The following is a 12,001-nucleotide window of genomic DNA, read 5'->3' on the forward strand; positions in this document are numbered from 1 at the left end:
CTAAATGGCCCCCTCAAGGACTGAACTCACAACCCTGGGTTTAGCAGGCCAATGCTCAAACCACTCAGCTATCCCTTTATCAGTTACAGCAAACTTGATGGGATCAATTGCAATCTCACATGTGCAGCTTGCACCAGACCTTGCAGCATCTTGAATATCTGCTCCTGTCTCAGCCTGCACCTTGCTACAAATCTGAAGTTTGAATTTAGCCCTTAAACCATGTCTTGATCTTCTCTGCAGATTTTTACTGCCTCTTGAGAAGTTATCTAATGCCTTCCAAATGGTTGTATGCGATTGTCGCATAGTTCACTGTAAGTGACATCTCTAATTGATTGTTTTTTTCATTTGCTAATTGTCTAAGATTGTTTGGTTGCTAGCAGTAATGATATTGTAGTGTCCTTTAATGGTGAAACAAAGCTCACTGGTAAAGAATACTGTGACGCTGGCAGACCAGGTGCCAGCTCTTGCCAAGGCTGTCAGCATCAGCAGAGCACTGACAAATTCATAGCTGGAAACTAGAACAGTTCACCTGTGTGTTAGTATTGTTCAAGATAGGTATTAGACTTATAAGAATGTGTTTAGTGTTTTGACTCTATAAAATGCTTGTAAATTGCTGCATGCCTTAATCTTCTAATGTCTATATCCCATGTTATAAGATAACATACAAATTTTGCTCTATAATTGTAAAAATGCCCGCTCTGAACTTTGGAACCCAGGCAGGAGGAGCGGTTCTCCCACCCATCAAGAAAGACTATCAAAACTAAATGGACTATTGTGGAACATCAAAATACAAAGACTTGGTTAATGAGCCTGTCACCCATGAAGGTGCTATAGGCAAGAAAGCCTGTCCCATCAGCTTGACGGCTGGGAGAAGGGGATAGAAAATGTTCTCCTATTTTTTCTCTCTCTTTTAATGTTTGGGCCTTGGCAGAGCCAGAGACACTAAACTGAATTGACAGATTACTACAACTTGTCACCTTTTGGAACCACAGACAGTAACTCGTTTGTGTAAATAAGTTGCATGCTTAAACCTGAAAATAACTTTTTCCTACTTAATAAATCCATAGTTAGTTTACTATAGGATTGGCTACAAGCATTGTCTTTGGTGTGAGATCTAAGATACAAATTGACGTGGGGTAAGTGACCTGAAATATTTTGTGATCTTTAGTGTAAGTGACCATTGATCACTAAGTCCAGCTTGCCTGGGTGGCATGGGCAGTGGGTCACATAGGCTGGGGGAAACTTTGCCTCCACAAACAGCCAGGCGTGACCCCACTTCCTGCAATGATGTTCTTTGCATTCGGCTCCAGCCCCCTAGTACTCGGCGCTCCGGAGCTGGAGCATGTTTGATATTGGGGCACTGAAATCAAACTATAAAATATACCCCCAGTTTGCGATGTCTGCCATGGTTTTTTGAAAGTCTGCTCTGAGATTCGCAAAAAGAAAAGGAGTACTTGTGGCACCTTAGAGATTAACAAATTTATTTGAGCATAAGCTTTTGTGAGCTACAGCTCACTTCGTCGGATGCAATTTGTTAGTCTCTAAGGTGCCACAAGTACTCCTTTTCTTTTGCGAATACAGACTAACACGGCTGCTACTCTGAAACCTGCTCTGAGATTGGCACTCATGGCTGTGAGCCACTCCAGGCACCATGACAAACCTAATAAAGGATTTATTTTTTTTTTATAATGAGAGACAGAGATTTGGTTCTCCCAAACTCTGTAGTTTCCAGACTAACTACACACAGACTGTGCTTTCTAGGGTCTGTCTTCACTGCACAGTTAACTCCAGCTTTTACTCGGGCATTGCCCTTACCATCCACACACACAAATCTCTCTCATCTAAGTTTGGAGGTTCTTTAAACTTAGCCTAGTTGAGGGACTAAAGCCCAGGTGCTAGTTTCACTTGGGGTGGCAAGGACCACCCATTTTGCAGTGAGGGTGCAAGCTATGTAGTCCTCCACTGCTTTCCCACAATTTCGCCCATGTGCCCAGAAGGATAGACAAGTTCTCCCACCATTGACAGAGAAGTGGCTGAGCTTGCTGCAGCACAGACAACCCAAGGAAAGGCCCCCAGAAGTCCTAGTGTGACACGTGGGCAAGTGCAGTGTCAATGAGGAAAGAGACTAACCCCGGTGCTGAATATGTGAGTTAACTCTGGAGTGAAAACATATCCCTATTATCTTGTGAAGTCCCTACTCACTATGTTCCTAAACGTTCACAGAAGGGCATTCTAGTCATCCTATAGTTATGACTGGACTGCATTATATTTAGAACTAGTCAGGAGTTTCCTTATGAAACAATTTTTCATCATAAAATGTTGATTCATCAAAATCGAAATGTTTCACAGGACTCGGTTGGTTTTGATGAACTCCCTACATAGTCACCTGGTTTCCTGTCAGCTCACCTGGCAGGCTGCTGGGGACCCCAGGGCTTCCAGTGCTCATAGCTCTGGAGCAGCCTTGTTATATAAACTGCCCCAGAGTCAGGGAACTCTGGGCTTCCAGCCTTCCTGATGGAGAGCTGGGAACCACAGCTAAAGCAGGAGTCCTGGAGCTGGCTTAGCAATGGTTCATTTTTCAGTTATTTCAGAATGAAATAATGTTGGGTTTTTCCTTTCCTTGGGAAATTATGAAAATTCTACTTGTCATTCTAAAACGTAAGGTCATTGTTTTCAGCCGGAAATTCTGACTTTTGACTGGTGCTAATTTAAATGCTTTGACGGTTAGCATTTCTTCTGCTGCAGAACAATGAACAAAAACAGTCAACTTAAGTTAGTGGCCACCATGAACGAGCTTCTACTCGTGTTGCGTTGAGGCTGTTCTGTTAGGAACATTTATGTTCCAAAGAAAGCGATGATGTGGAAATTACGGGAGCGGTGAGGGGGTGATATTGGAGAGTCTGCTCCTAAATAACCTCAGAAATCCGCTGATTTTTTCCATGCTGATCGTGACTCCTGCAACATCTCAGTTAAGAATGTTGAACTGTGAGTGACTTTCACCTGTTTGGAGATTCTTGCAGCAAGTCTGAGTAATGATCACTTTCTGTTTTGAAAACATCTGCGGTAGGAATACATTAAACTACTAAAGATTCCGTTGACTAATAACCCCTCTGCATTTCTTATCTGTCTGGTAGTGTGTTGTAGTCATTTGTATACTAGAAAATTTCATAACATCTGGTAACTCAGTAATGATGTGAAACAGTGTGGGGTTTTGTCAGCTTATAAAACATTTGTGTTTCAGGTGCAGAATTTAAAAAAGAGATCAGAGGTTTCTTATGGACAGTTTAAATAATAATAACCTGCAATGGGAAAGAATCCTATATTAATGCTGCTCTCTCTCAATGGTTCTTGCTTGTTGTTGACTGGTTGCTTGTTAGTATGTTCTAAACTGAGCACTAGTGTCTTACTGCATGTGTGAAACTCAGTGGGAACACCTTTTTAAATAGGATCAATAGACTTTTTAGGAAGTTGTTGTAGTTCCTAATAATGAAAGCACTGGGCCATCTTATTTGACATCTCTATATATAGCATCATGAGTGTGCCTGCAGCATTATACAGTAAGTAAAGACATGATTCCTGTCCCAGACAGCTTACTAACCAAACTGTCTGCCCCATTGTCCTGTTTTTTGTTTATGATCAATGTGTGATAGCCCTGTGTGTGACCTTGGGCAAGTAGCTTAACTTCTCTGTGCCTTGTTTTACCCCTTTGTATTTATTATTTGTATCACTGTTGCATCCAGCAGCCCCAGCTATGCACCTCCCCTTTGTGCTAGGCATTATACAAACACAGCAGGGGAAAAGGCAGTTACTTCCCCAAGACCTTACAGTTTAAGTATAGGACAAAAGAAAACCGCTGGATAAGGACCGAGGAGGAAACAATGAGACAATGCTGTCTAAATAGGTAACACAGACACAGGGAGGGGGAAGGGATAGAATACAGAAGCAGAGTGAATAATGTGATGGCAGCAAATGTCATGGTAGTTCCATGACTACTTGTTTTGTTTGGCGGCAGGGATGTTTCTGGTGGGTTTACTTAGGAGGGCGTTAGCTAAATGGAAAGAGAGGGGAAAAGGGGATGAGGGGGCAGAGCAGATGTGGAGCAAAGCTGAGGTGAAGAGAGACTGTGAGGAAGAGATGGGAGGGTTGGAGCAGCCCCTCGGCACGGGTGGAGACAGAACACTATACAGTTCTGACTGGAATCCCAAGGTCCCTGCTTTGCCCCTACCTGCTAGAATCTCTGGCTGGCTCCTCTCTGCTCCTCCTCCCCCAAGGACACATGGTGGTTTGGGAGCGGGGAGAGGAGGCACTGCCCGGTTCCTAGCGCCCCCAGAGCGTGTGGTGGGAAGAGAGTCTCTCCTCAACAGTTCTGAGTCCAGGAGGGTGCTTGGAGGAGGGTTGATCCTGTCTGGGTCCCATTTTTACCCTGACCTATAATGGATCGGTCCCTGCTTTCAGGGCCGGCCCTAGACAAAATGGCACCCCAGGCAAGGAGCATCTTCTGCACTCCCCTCTTCCCCCCCCCCCCATTTGTTAAACTTTTGAATGCCTTATTTTTATTGTATTTGTAGCCCATTTCACAACTTCGATGCATGATTTCTATGCATGATTTATCCCTGTCATATAAGACTATAAATTTGCGTGCTAGGATCTGTAAATCTGTATTTATTCATGCCATAGATAAGCAAATAAAAAATAGTTTCCTCTAAGCTTATGGAAACTTTAATTTTAAGAATAACTGACATGTATTAACATCAAGAAATGGAACTGTGCACCAACATTGGGTGGATCAGTATTAAATAGTGTTACAGTAGGTGACAGCCCTAAAATGGTAACCCTAGTCCTTTAGTTTAAAAGGTCACTTTTCTCACCTTTGCCCTCGCAAACTGAAGCACAGCATCAGGGAGATCCAAAAACTGGCCAATGGTGTTTTCAAGTAATTTCTACTGCCTAAAGCCCGGGCTATGTTGTTCTGTTTGATATTTTTCCCATTGAATTTGCCCCTTCCTGCAAGTTAGATTGAGCTTTTTCGCTTCCTATACTCAGCTCCTGAAAGCGTCTTTGGGGTCATCTTTTATTTTCTACAGGGGGAAACAGACAATATTAGGGAGAGCAAAAGTCTATGTTCTGCAGTCTTAGAAAGACATTGTGTTAATCATGGCAAATATTATGTGTTAAGCATGGCAAAAGAACAGTATTTCTTTTATATTGTTGTGTAGATAGGGGTTTGACAGATATCTCTATTGTCTCATTAAATATGTTCTTTATTAGTTCCTACTTATATTTTTCAAGTCTTAAAACACAAGTACACTTTCACAATTACACAGTAAAACAAAAAGAAAAGGAGGACTTGTGGCACCTTAGAGACTAACAAATATATTAGAGCATAAGCTTTCGTGAGCTACAGCTCACTTCATCGAATGCATCCGATGAAGTGAGCTGTAGCTCACGAAAGCTTATGCTCTAATAAATTTGTTAGTCTCTAAGGTGCCACATGTCCTCCTTTTCTTTTTGCGAATACAGACTAACACGGCTGCTACTCTGAAAGCTGACAGTAAAACAAGGGATCACAATATCTCAGCTGGGCTCTCCCTTCACTTCATTCTTGTATCTCGCTGACTGACTGGTGACGCCCGGCCCCTTAGACACCCCCCCCAGGGCATGGCTGACAACAATCTAGGAAGCTAGAGGAAAATGTAATTCTCAGAAAGTCTGGAAGGTTGTACAAGACTCTGCAAAGATCCAGAACATTCCAGGAGGTTAGTGAAAAATGAATCCACATACGTAATACCTCTGAAACCTTGTACTTCAAACATTCTGTTTTCCCTTTTGGAGCTAACAACAAAAACGGCACCCCTCCCAGCTGGCCACCTGGGTCTCCTGCCTTTAAATCCAGCCCTGCCTGCTTTGGCTGTAAACAAGGTGTGCTGCTCACTACTTCGCAGAGTTGTTAGGGGAGGTGTCCCCCATTGTTAACATATCCTGGGATCTCCATGCGCAACACCACTCTTTGATTTGCCTTGAGGTAACCTCTTTCCATATTTAATAAGTCGGGAATAACATATGGCACAGGTTTAGGTCACATTTAGCCTTCAGGAAAGTTAAACTCACAAGGTAACTTATACAAATTCCAGTCGAGGTAAAAGTTGCCCAGTTGTTCCTCTTCCTTAGGAGTTGAAGACACTACTTCAGTTTGTCCCTTCTAACAAGCAGCAAATTAGATAAGTTTCAGAGTAGCAGCCGTGTTAGTCTGTATTTGCAAAAAGAAAAGGAGCACTTTTTTTTTAAAAAAAAAACAAACTTTTTTTTTCCACCAAATGCATCCGATGAAGGGAGCTGTAGCTCACGAAAGCTTATGCTCTAATAAATTGGTTAGTCTCTAAGGTGCCACAAGTCCTCCTTTTCTTTTTGTAAATTAGATTAAAAATGCCATGTGTGTCAAGATAATGCAACTTGCTACCATGGACCTGATACAAGTTAAACTTGTGAGCGCCAAGACGCTGCATATCTGTGTTACAAGCCAAGCAGTCATCTCAGAGTAAGTAAGGGCAATTGTGCCTTTTTAATTACTGGGCTGAGTCACTTATCCAGTTTTCATTTAGAAACAGAATCTGACAACTGAGCATATACAAAGAAGTGGAATTCTGCCTGGCCCAAATAAAAATTTCTCTGTTGGTCACATTAACAGTTTACCATAATATACTGCTAAAAATGTGTTTAAAAATAGACTATTCTCAAAAGCATTTCCAGGCAATGTTAGTTCATTTGGTTTAGTGTTCATGTTTTCTTCCCAGATAACAATTTATTTTAACTCATGATCTATGTAGAGATAGTGACCACAATCCCGTAAACCAAAATCTCCTTGACAGAAAGCTTTATGTAGTGTATTGCAAGTATTTTTGTTTGGGTTTGGTTAGTTTTTTCATATTATAAGTGAATTTGCTATGGGCCTGATTCTTTCACCCTTGTCCGGGTTGAGTAGCATTCTACCGCATGAGTAGTCCCACTGAAATAAATACAGTTTGTAAAGTTATTCCACAGCATCAACAGGGGGGTGGCAGCATTTGGAACTTTATTATCAGATCAGAATGTCCCCTCAGGGGCGGCAGGCTTGTATAATTTTTGGTGGTGCCCAGAACGAGTCCAAGTCGTGTGCGCCCCCCCCCCAAACACCCCTGCCTAAGGCTCTGGGAGTTTGGGTATTGGGTGAGGGCTTTGGGCTGGTGCGGGGATTGCGGTGCAGGAGTGGGTGTGAGTGCAGGCTCTGGGAGGGAGTTTGGGTGTGGGGTGCAGGCTCTGGGCTAGGGCAGGGGGTTGGGGTGCGGGAGAGAGTGAGGGGTGCGGCGCTTACCTCAGGTGGCTTCCAAAAGTGACCAGCACACCACCCCCTGCAGGCACTACCCCCACAGTTCCCTTTGGCCACAGTTCCTGGCCAAAGGGGGCTGCACAGTCTGCACTCGGGCCAGGGGCAGTGCACAGAGATATACACACACCCCCAGGCTGTAGGGCCGTTCTGGCCACTTCCAGAAGTGGCACAGAACAAGGCCGGGCAGGAAGCCGCCTTAGCCCTGCTGCGCTGCTGGTGGCCCGCAGGCCTTTTTAAATTACTCGGGGGCAGCAGGCGGGGCTGGGAGATGTTCTCGGGGAGGCACGTGGGACTGGCAGGCAGGGCCGGGGGAGAGACTTGGCCCCAAACATTGGTGGAGCCAGGTCCCTGGACCGTGAATATTCCTGGAGTGCTGGCACTAAGAGCCCATATAATTCACTGCCCCGTGTCCTCTAGCGTCCATTCACTGAAAAATTGTCTCTTTCTCATTGGCTGTGAAGCTGATTGGCGGAGTGGATGGGGAATGGAAGTACCAATCAATTAATATTATGTGGAAGGTGTTACAAGTTCTGTAAGTGTCCATAGCAGTCAGAGGAGAGTATTATCTTTAAGTCCACCAAGAGACACTTCTTGAAGGCAATGTACTCAGAATGACAGTTTTATTATTAAAAAGAAAAGGAGTACTTGTGGCACCTTAGAGACTAACAAATTTATTTGAACATAAGCTTTCGAGAGCTACAGCTCACTTCATCGGATGCATTCAGTGGAGCATCCGATGAAGTGAGTTGTAGCTCTCGAAAGCTTATGCTCAAATAAATTTGTTAGTCTCTAAGGTGCCACAAATACTCCTTTTCTTTTTGCGAATATAGACTAACGTGGCTGCTACTCAGAAACCAGTTTTATTATTGTTTGGTTGGTTGTATTGTGTAGTGCTTAGGAATCCCAGTTACAGACCAGAACTCCATTGTGCAAGGCGCTGTACAAACCTAGAACAAAAACACAGTCCCTGACCCCAAGAGTTTGCAGTCTCAGTAGTGAGTCAGGTCATGACATTTAAATCTAATCTGCACTGTTTTCATCAGCAACACTGTGGTCATAGCCGCTGGCTTCACCAGCGAGAATGGATTTGCCATTTCTTAATAATCTGAAGAGTTTTGCTATTTTAGGGCCAGATTGTGAATCCTCTGGCAAAGAATTACTTATGCAAGTAATGTGGTGATTGAAGTGGGGCTACTTATTGAGTGCCTACTCAGCAGTGTCAGTAAGGAATTCACAATCTGGAGAATTCACATATTAAATTGATTGCCCCTTAGCATTCATGTTGTCCCAGGGAAGAGTAAATGATTCCACCCCCTGAGGTCTGACTGAATGGCTTGACTCCTGTTAAATACATGGGAGCCCAATGGTACAGTATCTCTACATATTTATTCCTGAAATGGAAACAATGACATGAATGCAACTTCATGTGTGCACAGTGTTGGCTAATGCTGTAACTTCTGCTAGCAATGGCTTCAGTAAATCTAAAGGGATTAAATTTGTTGACAACACATCTGGCTGACAGACAGCACTGGACGCAAGGGATTGATGTCTGTCCTGACTTAATACACCAGCTGCTGCATTCGTCCAGCTCTGATTTATCCAGATGTGCTGCATGTAGACAAATACAATCCTAGTATCCTTGAATAAATCAGAGTGGCGCTTGGGCCTGGTTTTGTTTCTGTAGATTTTAATTTACCCTTAGTGGTTAATTTAGATAAATATAGTTGGTTAGCTGTAAACGATCACTGTCCTGTAGCGGGCAGTGGTGTATATGTGCGCTAATAACGAGGAGTCCTTGTGGCACCTTGGAGACTAACAAATTACAAAACCTAAACTTAATTTCCCCAATACTAATTTCTCTCTATTGTTACTCGCACCTTCTTGTCAACTGTCTGTAATGGGCCACTCTCTTATCACTTCAAAAGTTATTTTTCCTCCGTTAGTATCCTGCTGTTAATTGATTTATCTCATTAGACTGACCTCACGCTTGGTAAAGCAACCCCCGTCCTTTCATGTATTTATATCTGCTCCTGTATTTTCACTCCATGCATCTGATGAAGTGGGTTCTAACCCACGAAAGCTTATGCCCAAGTAAATTTGTTAGTATCTAAGGTGCCACAAGGACACCTCGTTATTTTTGCTGATACAGACTAACACGGCTACCACTCTGAAATATGCACTAAGTTGTTCTTCATAATAATAGCTATCTATCAGGGTTTGTGCGGTGGGGGGGAGTTGTTTACATGTAGAAAACATTTATTTTTAAAATGGATTGTGCATGTATGGGCAGTTCCATATTAGAGCCTTGTTTAAGGTGGCCAGACAGCAAGTGTGAAAAATCGGGACTAGGGTGGGGGGTAATAGGTGCCTGTATAAGACAAAGCCGAAATATTGGGACTGTGCCTATAAAACTGGGACATCTGGTTATCCTATATATTCCATAAACTTGCACCATCATTCCTGCATTGTTACAGCCTTTGTGTACCAGGTTGAAATTAGGTACCCTACTTAGCAGGTTGACATACCCTTCCTGTTTAAATCTACAGTTTCTCCATCTCTAAATTCCATTTACAGATGGATATTTTGAAAAAAATAAATAAAACTGCCACCTACTTGCCATTTTCCACCGAATGCATCCGATGAAGGGAGCTGTAGCTCACGAAAGCTTATGCTCTAATAAATTTGTTAGTCTCTAAGGTGCCACAAGTCCTCCTTTTCTTTTTGCAAATACAGACTAACACGGCTGCTACTCTGAAACCTGCAGCAATTTGTGTTTGTAGAATATGGGATAAAAGACAACCTGTAATGGCACAATGATCACTAAATAGAACTTTCTAGAAATGTGGTAATCAGCTTTTTTTGTCTAACTGAGGGTGAGGTATTCTGTTAAATTTAAGAAAGTCATTTCCAGGGTGCACCCTGGAACTTTTGAAAAATTGGTAAAATTCCTGTAAAGGAAGGAAGACTTAAACAGAGATGGGTATGAAGAGCAAAAGCTCTAAAACAGCTCCAGTGTTCTACATTGTTTGGACCTGATTTTGGGGCTCATCTGTAGAAGCAAATAATCTGAAAGCAATTTAGACCCAGCTTTTAAAAAATCTCTTTGGAGACTTCTTCTGCAGTTAAAGATACAATACTCTTGAGTGTTTTTATTTATATTTATTTTATTTATAGATATTTTGTAATGCAGAAAAATTAATTAAACCAATCTTGTCATTTAGGGAAGAAAATAATTCCAAACACATACCAAAAGAGCTGCAATTAGGAGGCAATGCATCTTCTCGTTCCATGCTATGAGTGTTTCCCCTGCTGCTTATGCATTCAGTTTAGCATATTTATGCTCATGAAGGCTTTTTTAAAAGCTTTTTTATTGCATAGATGAATTCTTGTTCGCCTGTCGTCATTGACTCGGGAAGCATTGCATAAATCGGAGCCCCTTTTGTAAGAGAAATAGAGCACTTTCTGATAAATATTGTCTGTCATATTGGGAATATTTCTCAATATATCTCAGGTGTGTATATTATATGGTCCCCATAACAGTACTATCACAGTCTTTTTAAAGTATTTATCCTCTCAACACCTCTGTGAGGCAAGGCAGTGGTGTTATCCCCATTTTACAGATGAACAACTGAGGCACAGAAGGGCTAAGGCCCAGTTCCTGATCCTCAAAGATATTTGGAAACCTAACTTCCATTGATTTCAATGGAACATAAATACCTTTTTGAGGATCTGGCTCTAAGTGATTTGACCAAGGTCATGCAAGAAGTCTGTGGCAGAGTAGGGAATTAAACTTACATCTCCCGAGTCCTAGGCTAGTGAGCTGTTTTTTCTCTTATGCACACCAGCATGGAATAGTTTCTATTCCTTTATCTTTGTAATTGTACAGTTGTTGCCAATATACAACTTTAAATTTGGTCGGTGTGTGCGTGCGCACACATCTGTATATATTTCTCTTCATATGTATGTCATTTGCCCCATCCTGCGAACACTTGTGTATCTAAATAACTCTGCTAACTCTTATGAATGCGAGTAGTCCCTCTGAGTTTGCATGTGTAAAGTTACTCATGCTTAAATGATTGCAGGATCAAAGCCATCAATCATTACATTCTGAACTTGGGAAAAATTAGATGAGAACTCCTCCTAGACTAATGAGTATGGTCCGGGGGAATAGACCCAGGACTGGAGTTCAAGAACTTTGGGGTTTTAATTTCAACTCTGGCACTGGTCAACCTTTTTGCTTCAGAATCCCACCTGTAAAATGTTGATAACTAGAATTCTGTCCCTCTCACAAAGTTGGTGGGAGACTTAATTAGCACCTTGAATATGTCAGCCACTAAAACAAGTGCTGCATTATTATCATGCCAAATGCAAACTTCTCTAGATGTTCAGTATGATCTCACATTTGAGCAATGGCCTCAGTCCCATGAAATCTCTCAACACAGGTAACATCTTGGCAAACCTGTCGGGGGGGTAGGGTATTTTTTCCTCTTTACTTGATTTTAAGGGGGGTTTTTTTTGTAAAATTGTATTAATTTACAAGTTTATTATTTCTCATTAATGTCTCCATTGTAACTTCCCTACACTGAACGGACCCGTTCTTCAGCTGGCAGGCTCCACTAGTCTGAAGTATATTTTGTT

The 12,001-nt window shown here is 42.3% G+C and overlaps 1 protein-coding gene across 1 annotated transcript in view; it reads left to right on the forward strand.

The window, feature by feature from the left end:
* Window positions 1–245: 245 nt before the first annotated feature.
* Window positions 246–12,001, forward strand: part of CASTOR2 (cytosolic arginine sensor for mTORC1 subunit 2) — a 226,276-nt gene continuing 214,520 nt past the window's right edge. The window contains exon 1 of the mRNA XM_043499303.1: window positions 246–311. Coding sequence (XP_043355238.1) covers window positions 289–311 — 23 coding nt within the window. The 5' untranslated portion in view covers window positions 246–288. The remainder of the gene's footprint in view (window positions 312–12,001) is intronic.

This window comes from Dermochelys coriacea, chromosome 17 (genome assembly GCF_009764565.3).
Source record: "Dermochelys coriacea isolate rDerCor1 chromosome 17, rDerCor1.pri.v4, whole genome shotgun sequence".
NCBI classification, from domain to species: Eukaryota; Metazoa; Chordata; order Testudines; family Dermochelyidae; genus Dermochelys; species Dermochelys coriacea.